Below are 15,923 nucleotides of genomic sequence, written 5' to 3' on the forward strand. Positions count from 1 at the left end.
TTCTGCAAAAAAATAGAACGTGTCCTATTATTGTCCTCATTACGGACAAGGATAGTACTGTTCTATTAGGGGCCAGCTGTTCCGTTCCACAAAATACTGAATGCACACGGATGTCATCCATATTTTTTGCGGATCCACTTTTTGCGGTCATGTTCAAGAGGCCTAAGGCTGAGTTCACACTTCAGTTATTTGGTTAGTTATTTTTATAACTTATTGCGACCCAAAACCAGGAGTGAAGCCTACACAGAGATAAGGTATAATGAAAAGATAGTTCATCAATATCAGATCAGTGGGGGTCCAACTCCCGACACCCCTGCCAATCAGCTGTTTGAATGAGTCACGGAGCTTGTGTTAGCAGTGGAGTGTAATTATAACTGATTGTCCCAGTCACTTGAACATTTCTATCTGGGTGGGCCCTTTTTTTTTTTCATTTTTTTTTTTCAATGAGTGTATTTTGTTCTTCTGCTATGTTCAGAGTAGGCACCAGCAGGGTTGCCAACCTGAATTTTCAATTTTTTTGGACAACTTATCCAAAAATCACAGACAACCAACATTTTTTACAGACAAACTTTAAAACCATAATGGATTATAAAAATTATAAATAGTGTTGAGCGAAGCAAAGCATTTGAAGCGGAATTCAGACCAAAGTTTAGGAAAACTTCAATTCGCCAAAATTCAGATTTTTCTTGCGCTTTGTGGTAACAAATCAGTTTTTCCTAAAATGGTGTCTGTATGTGTTAAAAAGTGAAAGTAAGAAGCCTGGGAACGCGATAGCACCCTTAGGCTGTATTCACACGTCCGCAATGTGTTTTGCGGATACACGGAGACACGGATCCGCAAAACACGGAAAGCGGCAATGTGCTTTCCGCATTTTGCGGACCGCACATTGCCGACATAATAGAATATGCCTGTTCTTGTCCGCAATTGCGGACAAGAATAGGACATGTTCTATTTTTTTGCGGAAACGGAAGCACGGATGCGGAAGTGCGGATCCGCAAATGTGGATGCGGACAGCACATTCCGTCCCCATAGAGAATGAATGGGTCCGCACCCTTTACGCAAAATTGCGGAAAGGATGCGGACCCATTTTGCGGACGTGTGAATGGAGCCTAAATGCCATGCAGAAAGCTAATCTGTAGATGTCCTCTGTGATGTGATAGCCTTATAAAACCCTCATCCTGTTTGGTCTCTGCCATTGTCCTGTGGACTGAGCATAGGGAGAGATGTGGCTAGCGCCCAGGGACAGTATTGCTGAAAACTATTATTAGAAGAATATTGGAAAGCGAGAGTGCAGAGAGAGTTTTTTCGTCAGTGATTGTGAGCCAAAAGCAGGCAAGTCTACAAACAGATCAGGTTTATTGGAAAGATCTGCACCTGTTCCGTGTTTAGAGCCGCACCTGGTTTTAACTCAAAATCACTGATGAAAATCAGTGACCGAACACTGATGTGTGAATGAGGCATTATGCTGCAACATCAGCCGTAAATGTAATTCAATACCAATAAAATTATTGGTATTATTCCAGTGCCAGCGTGCCAACCAATACCATCCAGTCTGCACCCCTTAGGGATGCCAGGTCTTAATGATGACCATACTCATCTTTAGCTCCTCAGCTTTATTTTTTTGGGTTCCATGTTCTAGAAAAGTCAGCAAGAAGCAGAGAGAGGAGGAGCTGAATGCTCCTGATGACACATTCTCATCTCATTAGATGATGTGGAAAAGGAGGAAAAGTAGATGTCAGAAGGGCTCCCACCTGTAGAGCTGGAGAGTGCTGGAGTTAGAGAAGTGGATATGCCAAAGATGACTAATTTTCTGGGTCAAATAACCTGCAGGAGATTGCAGGCAAGAACAACATTAATATGCTTATTGCGCCCCCACCTAACCAGCCAAATGCCATACCAGCAACAGACCCTGTTTAAAGGTGCCACACGGCCATTAACAATGCAGAAGGACTATACAGTGCGGTCTTCATTATTAAATGAAATGCAGCTACCTGCTAATTGGCTGTACGGTTCTTCACTGCAGCATGGCAGCAACCCGCCCGCAGCATGGTCTCTCTGTGTGGCCATACCCTAAGGCAGGGGTGGGGAGCCTCCAGCCCGAACCTCCAGGACCATTTCATGTGGCCCCCTGCCAGAAAATGCTAATGACCGCTTCCATTATGGAAGCGGTCATTAGCATGCAGGAGACACAGGAAGGTGAGAACAGCGCATTGCTAGCTATACTCTCCTTCCCTGGTCTTCTTCCGGCACCACACTGTGTCCTGATACAGTACAGTGAGACAGGAAGAAGACCCAGGAGGGTAAGTGAATCTGCCAAGAGGCAGCGCTCTCCGAATTCTGATGGGGGCTGATCTGAGGCTGAGGGGGGTTTGATAGGCGTCTGATCTGAGGCTGGGGGTCTATTGTGGGTCTGATCTGAGACTGGGGGGTCTGATCTGAGGCTGGGGGGGTCTAGCCTGAGGCTGGTTGGTCTGATGGGGTTCTGATCTGAGGCTAGGGAGGGTCTGATGGGGGTATGATCCAAGGTTGGGAGGTCTGATGGGGATTTGATCTGAGGTTGGGAGGTCTGATGGGGGTCTGATCTGAGTTTGGGACGTCTGATGGGGTGTGATCTGAGGCTGGGGGTCTGATCTAAGGCTGGGGGTCTGATCTAAGGCTGGGAGGGTCTGATCTAGGAGGGTCTGATGAGGGTCTGATTTGAGGCTGATGTAGGCTGAGGGGTCTGATAGGAGGTTGATTTGAGTCTGATGGAGGTGGGGGTAGATCTGAGGCTGAGAAAGGGACAAAGGTAGGGACAGTTGTGAAGAAAGAGGCAGGGACAGTGGCAGAAGAGTGAAAGCTGGATGAACCCCTCTCTGGACCCCTCTGGGATGAGCTTGGCTGCCATTAATGCCAAATAAAGAACTAAATACATAACATTCTCAACTTAAATAGTAGACTGCTAAGTGTGGTCAAAATGGCGCCTGTACTATTTGCAATATATAGTGCAGATGCCATTTTGTGCTGCAAAAATACAGCGCTATAGATTTTTTTTTTTAATTGAATCACAATTTCTGTAACATACCCCTAAGTCACTTATATGTTTGACCAAATATAGCCATCAAATTTTTAAGTTGAGAATTTTGTATGGCCCCCGAACGATGTTACAAATATTCAAGTGGCACTCGGCAGCAAAAAGGTTCCCCACCCCTGCCCTAAGGCAGAGTGGCCTGGGGATACCTAATTCATAACAAATTAGGTTCTTGGCTAACTTCGGTGAAGTTGCCAAATTGAAATTTTCAAAACTTCGCTCATATCTAATTATAAGTAATACATGCGAGCTGAAGAGTTCATTTAAATATAGGCTGAGCTCTTTCAACAGGGCTCCTAATCTAGGAAAGAAGCTGCGCTAGCATCTGAGGAAGCCAGAACCAAATGTATGGTATAAAATCTGAGCTGATGATCTTCATATGTGGTGCCAGTGGAAGGCCTGCATTATGGTAGTGAGGGACAAACCCCTAGATGACCAACATTGTGCATATATGGCGCTGTGGGAAGTCATTTGATCACATGTATGGCATATTGATATGGTGGGCACAGGAGCTGGTGATCGGCTGTTACCGCATTGGTGAAAACTCAGATGCTGGCAGATTAACCCCTTAGATGCCACAGTCAATGCTCAGCAGCATCTAAGGGGTTTACAGAGGGAAAAAGCTTCCTCTTAACCCATCAGCTTTTTCACTCCATTATTTTGACTTGAGCTAATGATAAATCTGGCCCGATTTATTGTAATGCATTGTAGAAAGGATCAGACCAGACCCTCAAACGTTGTGGGACAAAAATAAAAAGTTTTAAAAACTAAGCAAAAATAAGTGTTTTATAAAAATTAATAAAAGTTTCAAGTAAAAAGAAAAATATGTCCACTTATTAAGCCAATTGTAAAAAAAACTATTAAAAACTATTAAAAATAGACATACAGTATTAGAAATTGCCACATCAGTAATGACCTATAAAAATCTATAAAAATATTATATGATCTATCCTTTTAGGTGAGCACCATAAAAACCTCGCCTTACAAAAAGTGTAATACAGAGCGATCAAAAAGTACTATGTACTCCATAATGGTACTAATGAAAAAGCCAACGTAACCAATAAAAAATAAGCTCTCACATAAGAGCATCCCTGGACAAATAAAAAAAAAAAAGGATTTAAGAAAATAGCAACCCAAAAATATATATTTTTTTATTTTCAAAAATGCTTTTATTGTGTAAAACTGAACAAAATTTGTTCACCTATTTTCTCCTGAATACAGCAACACCCCATGTGTGGTAGAAAACTTCTGTAGGGGCACACCACAGGACTAAGAAGGGAAGGAGCACCATATGGCTTTTGCAGCACAGATTTGGTTTATGGGCACCATGTTGGCATTAAACAGTCTCTTGGGTACCAGTACAGCTATTTTCTGACCATACATTTTTCTCCATGTGAAAACCGTATGGTGGGATGAGTTGCTATCATTGAATCTATTTTGGGGTACATACAACTTTTTTTTACATTTTACCACTATTACACAAAGCATTTTTGTAAAGAAAATGTTTTCATTTTTTTTTGAGTGATCCTCTTCTGTGGGGACTTTTTTTTTTGCGGGATGAGGTAATGTTTTCATTGGTACTAATTTGGGGTACATATGATTTTTTTGATGGCGGTGACAAACAATGACTGTTCTACCACTGTTTTCATTTTTTTTTTACAGATTTCACCTGACAGGGTAGATCATGTGACATTTTTATAGAGCAGGTTGTTATGGACACAGCGATACCTAATATTAGTACCTAAGTGTGTTGCCATTTTTTTTTTTTGGGTGATTGTCTTACATATGTGTGGGCTTGTTTTCTGCAGAATGAGGTGACGTTTTCATTAATACTATTTTGGGGCACAACTTTTTGATCACTTGGTATTACCCTTTTTGTGGGTGTTCTTCTGACAAGGTAGATCATGTGATATTTTCATAGAACCTGTTGATAGTGATGAGGCAATACCTAAGACAGTGGATATAAAAAATCTACACACCCCTGTTAAAATGTCAGGTTTCTGTGATGTAAAAAAAAATAGACAAAGATAAATCATTTTGGAGCTTTTTCCACCTTTTAATGTGACCTATAAACTGTACAACTCAATTGAAAAACAAACTAAAATCTTTTAAGTAGATGGAAGAAAAAAATAATAAAAATATCCTGTTCACAGCCCTCTTCAGATCACCCCACAGATTTTCAATCAGACTCATGTCTGGGCTCTGGCTGGGCCATTCCAAAACTTTAATCTTCTTCAGGTGAAGCCATTCCTTTGTTGATTTGGATGTATGCTTAGGGTCGTTGTCATGCTGAAAGATGAAGTTACTCTTCATGTTCAGCTTTCTAGCAGAAGCCTGAAGGTTTTGTGCCAATATTGACTGCTATTTTGAACTATTCATAATTACCTCTAGCTTAACTAAGGCTCCAGTTCCAGCTGAAGAAAAACAGCCCCAAAGCATGATGCTGCCAGCACCATGCTTCACTGTGGGTATAGTGTTCTTTTGGTGATGTGCAGTGTTGTTTTTGCGCCAAATATCTTTTGGAATTATGGCCAAAAAGTTCAACCTTGGTTTCATCAGACCATAACACCTTTTCCCACATGCTTTTGGGAGACTTCAAATGTGCTTTTGCTAAATGTAGCCTGGCTTGGATGTTTTTCTTCGCAATAAAAGGTTTTCGTCTTGCCACTCTAACCCATAGCTCAGACATATGAAGAATACAGGAGATTGTTGTAACATGTACCACACAGTCAGTACTTGCCAGATATTCCTGCAGCTCCTTTAATGTTGCTGTAGGCCTCTTGGTAGCCTCCCAGACCTGTTTTCTTCTAGTCTTTTGATAAATTTTGGAGGAACGTCCAGTTCTTGTTAATGTCACTGTTGTGCCATATTTTCTCCACTTGATGATGACTGTCCATGGTATATCTAATGCCTTGGAAATTCTTCTCCTGACTGATACCTTTTAACAATAAGATCCCTCTGATGCCTTAGAAGCTCTCTGTGGAACATGGCTTTCGCTGTGGGATGCGACTAAGAAAATTTCAGGAAAGAACAACTAGAGCAGCAGAACTTTATTTGGGGTTAATCAGGGGCACTTTAAATGAAGGCAGGTGTATGCTGACTCCTATTTAAAATGATTTTGAATGTGATTGCTTAATTTTGCACACACCTAAATCCCCAGTTATAAGAGGGAGTGCACACTTATGCAACCACTTATTTTTTTTCCCTCCAACTAAAAGATTTCAGTTTGTTTTTCAATTGAGTGGCACAGTTTAAAGGTCACATTAAAGGTGGAAAAAGTTCTGAAATGATTTATCCTTGTCTAATTTTTTTACATCACAGAAACCTGACATTTTAACAGGGGTGTGTAGACTTTTTATATCCACTATGTCTATTTTTCATATTTTTTCCCCCAAATTTCTTGCAATTTTACATGAATTAATTATGGGAAAGGGGTGCTTTTTTACTTGAAACTTTTATTTTTTATAATGAAAAATACCTTTTTAAGCTATTTTTTTTACTTTGTTTTACAGTACATTGTGTATTGTAATGCATTGACTATAGGTGTAATACATTGACAGCCTGTCTATGAGGCCAGGGGGCCAAATCTCAGGCTTCCATAGGAAGCCTGAGATTTGGCCGTTGGATCCCTGTCACTGCAACTGATGGGGTCAGAGAGAGAGTCACCTCCCTCTGCAAATCCTGTGTATGCCACGGTCAGCGTTGACCGCGGCATAAAAGAGGTTATTAGGCCAGCATCAGTGAATACAGCCGGGCCTCTGCTACCCGATTAGAGCACCGTACATGCACATGCTGTGTGCCCATACTAGTCCTTACGTTTATTGCATTTCCATACCCAATAGAAACCACCTATCAATTCAAGTAGGGTGGTATGATTTTTCCATTCTGAACTCAGCAGCTTAAAAAATATCAATTTACGTCCATATTTATGTCATTTTGGTACCTAGTGGAACCTGCAAATAATTCTCCACAGTCCCTTTAGAGATCCTCGGGATATAAATTCAAAATACTTACTTGGTCACTGAGACCAAAAAAATCCCTTTAGGGGTCCCTATTAGCAGTTAAAATATAACTTTTATTATCAATGGTAAGGACTCACAACATAAATTGAAAAAAGAACAAGGAAATTTAAAACTCTCAGTTGTAAAGAGGTATGAGGTACGGTTGGATAGACCAGGTTGCCTAATTTTTTGCAACCTTTTATTACTATGTCTGTATTATGTAGCTAGATAGAATGATGTCTATTTAATCATAGCGTAGAGGCTGTTTGTGTGCAGCAAACAAACCTTGAGATGCACTTGGAATTTATTTTATCACTTGTGCTGTGGGCTTGATTTTATTTTTTAATTATTTATTTATTATTCGGGTGCCCTGCAGAGAGCCTTTATTTCAGGCCTCCCTGACATAATTGTTGTTGAACTGTAAATGTTCCAGTGTATCCCCTGTTTGCCTAGTTGGTAACAATGCTTCTACTGAACGGATAAGCTACAATGTTGCCCCTATTTCTGTCATAAGGGTCAATGTAGCCGTATGCAGGATGCAGGAATACGGCTACATTGACCCTTATGACAGAAATAGGGGCAACATTGTAGCTTATCCGTTCAGTAGAAGCATTGTTACCAACTAGGCAAACAGGGGATACACTGGAACATTTACAGTTCAACAACAATTATGTCAGGGAGGCCTGAAATAAAGGCTCTCTGCAGGGCACCCGAATAATAAATAAATAATTAAAAAATAAAATCAAGCCCACAGCACAAGTGATAAAATAAATTCCAAGTGGATCTCAAGGTTTGTTTGCTGCACACAAACAGCCTCTACGCTATGATTAAATAGACATCATTCTATCTAGCTACATAATACAGACATAGTAATAAAAGGTTGCAAAAAATTAGGCAACCTGGTCTATCCAACCGTACCTCATACCTCTTTACAACTGAGAGTTTTAAATTTCCTTGTTCTTTTTTCAATTTATGTTGTGAGTCCTTACCATTGATAATAAAAGTTATATTTTAACTGCTAATAGGGACCCCTAAAGGGATTTTTTTGGTCTCAGTGACCAAGTAAGTATAGTGGAACCTGCCTAACAATTTAAATGGTGTGGTGTGTCTCAGATGGCACAAGCTGGGCACAGCATATTGGGCACTAAAATTACAGCAATCCGGATGCAAACTGATGGCATTTGTCACATGGATCCGGATGCGGATCCGTCTGACAGAATGCTTTGAAATACTGGATCCATCTCTCAGGTGTCATCCATAAAAACGGTTACGGTATTAATTTTTTTTTCATTTTTAAAGGTCTGCACATGCCGGATACGGCATTACGGCAAGTGATTAGTATTTTTGGCTGGAGAGAAAACTGCATCATGCTGGGGTATTTTCTCAGTCCAAAAAACGTAAGAGGGACTGAACTGATGCATACTGAATGGAATACTCTCCCTTCAGAATGCATTAGGATAATACTGATCAGTTTTTTTCCGGTATTGCGCTCCTGTGACGGAACACAATACTGAAAAACAAAAACGCTAGTGTGAAAGTACCCTTAGAGGACAGTGTCATGGAGGATGGTTAGTGGGGGGAAGAGGGCAGCAGAAAGCAGAGTTCTTGCAGGGTTATGGGAACACTATTCTTATTATTATATAGAGGACTCAGGACAGTGCACCTTCCCCCTGTCATTTAACCCCTCAGGTGCCGCGATCAATTAATAGTAAAAAAAATAATAGATTAAAAGGAACCTGTCACCTCCAAAAGTGATATAAAACCAGCTTGTGACTGCACAATCCCATCTCGAGCCGGCCAGCGTATGCACAGTTACAACATTATGCCCGGCTGACTGCGGGACCCCGAGATGGGATTGTGCAGTCACAAGCGGCCCACCGCACAGGCGCCATACTGGCACGATCCCAAGGAATGGTTAATATGTAAATCATAGTCAGGAGGGGGTAGGGAAAAGGCCGCTGCCCCCTTGACTTTAGGGAGATAAAAAAAGCGTTTTTCTGAAGTATGGATTAACGAATTTATGGCTCACACACATGATCAGTTACAGATTGGGGGCTGCTATAAGGTAATGCTGTCAGTTTTATATCACTTTTGGAGGTGACAGGTTCCCTTAAATAGTAAAAAAATAAGTGAAAAAAATGTTGTGAAAAAATGATATATTAAACATTTAAATCACCCCAATTTTACATATAAAAATATATAAACAATAAGAAAAATCATATTAGGTATTGCCACGCCCGAAAATGTCTGAACTCTTAAAATTTTCAAAAATGAACCTGTACTCACGTATGCCTTAACTAAAAAAAAAAAAAAGATGCAAGGGCAGGTGGTGGGATGGCCCAATGATTTCTATGTTACTGTACACATACAGTGGATATAAAAAGTCTACAAACCCCTGTTAAAATGTCAGTTTTCTGTAAAGTAAGACAGTGAGACAAAGATAAATAATTTCAGAACTTTTTCCACCTTTAATGTGACCTATAATCTGTACCACTTAATTGAAAAACAAACTGAAATCTTTTAGGTGGAGGGAAGAAAACAAAACAAAAAAGTAAAATAATGTGGTTGCATAAGTGTGCACACCCTCTTATAACTGGGGATGTAGCTGTGTTCAGAATTAAGTAATCACATTCAAAATCATGTTAAATAGGAGTAAGCATACACCTGCCATCATTTAAAGTGCCTCTGATTAACCCCAAATAAAGTTCAGCTGCTCTAGTTGGTCTGCATTTTGCGTAACGGAATTGCGGACCCATTAATTTCTATGGAGCCGCACGATGTGCGGCCAAGATCCGGAAATGCGGACCCGCACTTCTAGGTCCGCAATTCCGATCCCGGTGGCCATGTTTTGCGGATCCGTGGATCCGCAAAACACACGGACGTGTAAATGGACCCTTAGTCACATCCCACAGCAAAAGCATGGTCCATAGAGCGCTTCCAAAGCATCAGAGGGATCTCATTGTTAAAAGGTATCAGTCAGTAGAAGGGTACAAAAGAATTTCCAAGGCATTAGATATACCATGGAACACATTGAAAACAGTCATCATCAAGTGGAGAAAATATGGCACAACAGTGACATTACCAAGAACTGGACGTCCCTCCAAAATTGATGAAAAGACGAGAAGAAAAATGGGGGTAGAGTGGCAAGACGAAAGCCTTTTCTTACGAAGAAAAACATCCAAGCCAGGCTACATTTTGCAAAAACACATCTGAAGTCTCCCAAAAGCATGTGGGAAAAGGTGTTATGGTCTGCTGAAACCAAGGTTGAACTTTTTGGCCATAATTCCAAAAGATATGTTTGGCGCAAAAACAACACTGCACATCACCAAAAGAACACCATACCCACAGTGAAGCATGGTGGTGGCAGCATCATGCTTTGGGGCTGTTTTTCTTCAGCTGGAATTGGGGCCTTAGTTAAGCTAGAGGGAATTATGAACAGTTCCAAATACCAGTCAATATTGGCACAAAACCAGGCTTCTGCTAAAAAAGCTGAACATGAAGAGGAACTTCATCTTTCAGCATGACAACGACCCAAAGTATACATCCAAATCAACAAAGGAATGGCTTCACCAGAAGATTAAAGTTTTGGAATGGCCCAGCCAGAGCCCAGACCTGAATCCGATTGAAAATCTGAAGAGGGCTGTGCACATAAGATGCCCTCGCAATCTGACAGATTTGGAGTGTTTTGCAAAATGTGCCATGCTGATAGACTCATACCCAAAAAGACTGAGTGCTGTAATACAATCAAAAGGTGCTTCAACAAAGTATTAGTTTAAGGCCCCTTTCACACGGTCAAGTTTTTCGCGCGGGTGCGATGCGTGAGTTGAACGCATTGCACCCGCACTGAATCCTGACCCATTCATTTCTATGGGGCTGTTCACATGAGCGGTGATTTTCACGCATCACTTATGCGTTGCGTGAAAATCGCAGCATGTTCTATATTCTGCATTTTTCATGTAACGCAGGCCCCATAGAAATGAATGGGGTCGCGTGAAAATCGCAAGCATCCGCAAGCAAGTGCGGATGCGGTGCGATTTTCACGCATGGGTTCTAGGTGACGGTCTATTCACTGTATTATTTTTCCTTATAACATGGTTATAAGGGAAAATAATAGCATTCTGAATACAGAATGCTTAGTATAATAGTGCTGGAAGGGTTAAAAAAAAAAGAAAAAAGTTAACTCACCTTATCCTCTTGATCGCGTAGTTCCCGGTTGGTCTCTTCTTTAGCTGTGGGCTAAAGGACCTGTGGTGATGTCAGATCACATGCTCCATCACCACGGTGATGGACCATGTGATTGGAGCATGTGATCTGACATCACCACAGGTCATTTAGCCCACAGCTAAAGAAGAGACCGACCGGGAACTACGCGATCAAGAGGATAAGGTGAGTTAACTTTTTAATTTTTTTTAACCCTTCCAGCACTATTATACTAAGCATTCTAAGTATACTAAGCATAGTAAGCATTCTGTATTCAGAATGCTATTATTTTCCCTTATAACCATGTTATAAGGGAAAATAATACAATCTTCAGAACATCAATCCCAAGCCCGAACTTCTGTGAAGAAGTTCGGGTTTGGGTACCAAACATGCACGATTTTTCTCACGTGAGTGCAAAACGCATGACAATGTTTTGCACTCGCGCGGAAAAACCGAGCATTTTCCCGCAACGCACCTGCCTCTTATCCGGGCAAAAAACATGACGCCCGTGTGAAAGAGGCCTAAGGGTGTGCACACTTTTGCAACCATATTATTTTATTTTTATATTTTTTCTTCCCTCTACCTAAAAGATTTCAGTTTGTTTTTCAATTGAGTTGTACGGTTTATAGGTCACATTAAAGGTGGAAAAAGTTTGGAAATGATTTATCTTTGTCTCATTTTTTTACATCACAGAAACCTGACATTTTAAAAGGGTTTTGTAGACTTTTCATATCCACTGTATATTGTCCTGGAGATGTAGAATAAACTTCAGAGGTATTTTTTATTTTAAGACCAATTTTAGGTTGTGGGGAGATTTTCCTTTCTCATAATTTATCACAATTTCTTCATTTCTCATAATTTGCATATCTCCATAAAACCATATCATGGAATTCTCTTCTATCACAGGACATGGAAGTGAGCCCACAAGAATTGCAATATATTTTGAATTCAGTTCTGCAAAGAAGTAAGTTCTATCATTTCATTCATAAATATCAAATAGCTATTTGAAAAGTGTTTTGCTCATGCAAGAGACTTTTAGTGTATTCCATGTTGCATTGTTGCACAGCATCATAAATTAGCTTTCAGAGTGATTTTATACAATTCCACCAAATTACACATATAGACTTAAAGGGGTTGCATCACTTCAGCAAACGGCATTTATCATGTAGAGAAAGTTAATACAAGGCACTTACTAATGTATTGTAATTATCCATATTACCTCCTGTCACAAACCAGTGGGAGTGAACCCACTTTGCCACGTGTCCTACTTCCTCTAAGTGCGTTGTCTAAGTGAACCCCTCGTTCTTCACAGTATCCCTGATGGTGGGGATAGACTTTCCTAAGGTTTACACCAGGTCACTACCGCTTGAAAATGATTGGCACACAAGGCAGCTGTTCCAGACTGACCAGGAGGTACCAGTGCAAGGTATCAGAGGTGCAGATGTAGTCAGCAGGCCGAGTCATAACCAGGAGCAACAGCGCAGGACTGAAGGAAGAGGCAGAGGTGAAGTCAAACAAGCAAAAGGTCAGGGCAGGTGGCACAGGTACAGGTCAGGCAATAGGTCACGGAAGCTGGCACAGGTACAGGTCAGGCAATCCAGGTAAGCAACAGGAGAGTCAAGGCAAGCAGGCAGGGATCAAACAGGTAGCGGAGTTCATAAACACAAGCATGGGTCAGGTATACAGGAACACAAGCAGAGATAACAGCAACATTTCCAGGACACAAGAACCTTGGCGCTCAGGCATCGGGAAAGGGAACTGACTTATATAGGTGCCGAGGGACTACGATTGGTCAGCATGGCCGCATGTACTAAATCCATAAATCACAGGAAGTGACGTGCGCCGGCCCTTAAGTAAGTGCTACAGGGAACAAGCCTAAAGCATGCTGTGCCCAGGGCTGGAAGGAAACCGTGGAGCAGATTCACTGCTGAACACGGAGCCCAGGACCGTGGCGGTAAGCATGGGGACATTGGCTGACAGCAACCTGGAGGACCTCCTTTGCTGGCTGGATTCATTTTTCCATCACATTATACATAGCTCTTTCCATGGTGACAACCACCCTGCAACCCATCATAAGTGGCCATGCTGGCACACTATAGGAAAACGTGCCAGCCTCTCTGGTGGCCGGGACGGTGGGAATGTTTATAGGCTGCTGCTTTATTCTATAGTGTGCAAACATGACCACCTCTGCTGGATTGCAAGGTGGTCATAGCCAAGGAAATGAGCAGTATATAATAAGATGGAAAAATGAATCTAGCCAGCAAAGAAAGCAATATGGATAAGAACAATACATTAGTAAGTGGCTTGTATTAACTTTCTCTAGATAATTCTATGCTATTTGCTGAAGTGACACAACCTTTAAGAATGTGTACAGTAGTGTTTTTAGGAATGTATAGTTTCTTTACAGTATAAGTAACACTTTTATGGTGTAAAAAAATTGGCAAACCCTGTGTGGGAAACTTTTTAATGTGTCGCAAGTGGCTTTTCTATGCTATCCTCTCCACTTTCCCAAAAAGGGGGTGTGATGAGAGCAGGGAGGGGTGCACGGACTACTGGAGATGCATCTTTTTTTATGATGAGGCCTATGCCTGGTTATAAGTTAGGCACATTTGCAAGCAGTACAGGGAAGATCATATACCAGACTATGACATAGAGGTGGGGAAGATGTATCAAAACCTTTCATTTTCCAAAGAAGCTCTAAAAATTAAAAGGTTGAATTGGATTGCTTGTTAAACTAAACCAGTTTTCCTTTGCACCACAATTTGATAAATCCCCTGAGTAGACTAGAACTCTTTTCCAGTAGAGGTCCTTATGGGGATTATATAACCTCCCTCTGGATAAGTATTACAGAAGAATAGATTGATATATTTTTAAACTACTTTTTTCATCTATTCTGTTATTATATTGTGTGCTTTTTATGTGTATATTCATTTTTAAATTTTATTTTCCAGCAAAGAATATTAAATTTAAAGAGCTGAGCATTCTGCCATCCCACAATATAATTTCTCTTATGGATGTATCCTTTACAATATTTATTCATGTGTCTCATATCATTCTTCACCTATAACAAAAACAATTATTCCTGCCAATGAAAATTCTCTTTGGCTCAAAAACATACAGCAAATGTATATTGTAACAATAAGCAGTTCATGACATACTGTAGATATGTCACAAGACTATATTTCCTGCTGTGATATATATATATATATAAAGGAGAAAAATCCACAGCACATCCAAGTTGTAAAAAGTAAAAGACGGCTTTATTCACCAGACACGCGACGTTTCGATCCGCTCAATGGGATCTTTTTCAAGCAGTGACAAAAGTGGGCAGTGCATAGTGCATATTTATGCAGTTTAAACATCATTAGATAATTGATAAATCAAATACATTTAGTACATATAATATAATAAAAAACAACAATACAAATAATATTTTCACAGTCAAAGTCTGTACCTCATTTGAGTGTATCACAATGGCATTATTCAATCTTATACAATACAGTATACACATCAAAAATATGATATAATATGCTAATTGCAGTGATAGTGAGTACAGGTGCAAATCTTTTCTAATACCTTAATAATCTAAAGTGCACAGGTGTACCTTTAGTTGAGGACGACATGAATCGTGGGAGTATGGAGTCAAGACACATGGATCTCGGCGTATCAGACAATGCAGTGCGCATGTCCAAGGACCTTTCCACACAGCTCAGTCACATGATCGCACGTAAGCCGGTCACGTAGTGCGCATGTCCAAGGACCTTGAAGCATGTGATCGCACCACGTGATCACGTACCCGATCACGTGACTAGATACATCACGTCACAGGAAAAGAAAGGAATTCCAAGTACTTTGTACCCTACGTGACTTAGGAACAGCTGATCAAAGATCTGATCTTGTGTTCCAATGTGTAATCGCCCCCTCTTGGAAGAAGTACACATATAGATTATTTAGTTAAATAATATAGTTCTCATAGTGTCTGCAACTTGGCACACGTACAGAACCATTGCCCGCCTCAGCACGTACAGAACCATTGTCCGCCTCAGCACATCATGATCGCCGGCCACGTCTCAGTGTTGGCCGCAAATTACCGGCTCTGATGGAAAGAAGCATATGCATATGGGTCCGTGGTTCATCAGGGAGATTCGCAGGCAACTTCTTAGACGGAAGTACCGTTATTATAAGGAAAAGTAAGAAGAAGGTGTACAGTGTGCGGTAGTACCGCCAAATACCAAATCGAGTTGTCAACTCAAAAATGGTCATTCTAGTGCCTCCCAGTCATGTCGAGGAACACAACCACTGTGGTCCGGTTGTCACCGCATAACCACAGGTTGGAATAATCCCCTGTTCGCAGGATCCCATTTATGGGAATCCAATGTGACCGCCCGGGATCATCCTCTAGGCTGGGGGGCAATCATACATGACACCCATTAGAGAAATCCTATGTCGCCTATCTCTCTGATACCACTGACTCCAAATGCACCACCGCATGGTCGGTCGGAAGATGCAGGTCATCCTCTGGACATCGCCGGTCTATCACGACAGTGCCGCGCATGGGACTGTCAATGTGCCAAGTGCAGAACAAATTAATCATATAATGTAATATCCAAAAAGATAATAATGTGTACGAAAAAAAGAAAAAAAGAAGAAAA

At 41.0% G+C, this 15,923-nt stretch overlaps 1 protein-coding gene across 1 annotated transcript in view; it reads left to right on the forward strand.

Moving 5' to 3' along the window:
- CAPN9 (calpain 9) overlaps positions 1-12,345 on the forward strand; it is a 274,900-nt gene extending 262,555 nt beyond the window's left edge. The window contains exons 14-15 of the mRNA XM_044285648.1: positions 12,178-12,235; positions 12,338-12,345. Of these exons, the coding sequence (XP_044141583.1) occupies positions 12,178-12,235; positions 12,338-12,345 (66 nt within the window). The remainder of the gene's footprint in view (positions 1-12,177; positions 12,236-12,337) is intronic.
- The last annotated feature ends 3,578 nt before the right edge of the window (positions 12,346-15,923 follow it).

Source organism: Bufo gargarizans, chromosome 3 (genome assembly GCF_014858855.1).
Source record: "Bufo gargarizans isolate SCDJY-AF-19 chromosome 3, ASM1485885v1, whole genome shotgun sequence".
Taxonomy (NCBI): domain Eukaryota; kingdom Metazoa; phylum Chordata; class Amphibia; order Anura; family Bufonidae; genus Bufo; species Bufo gargarizans.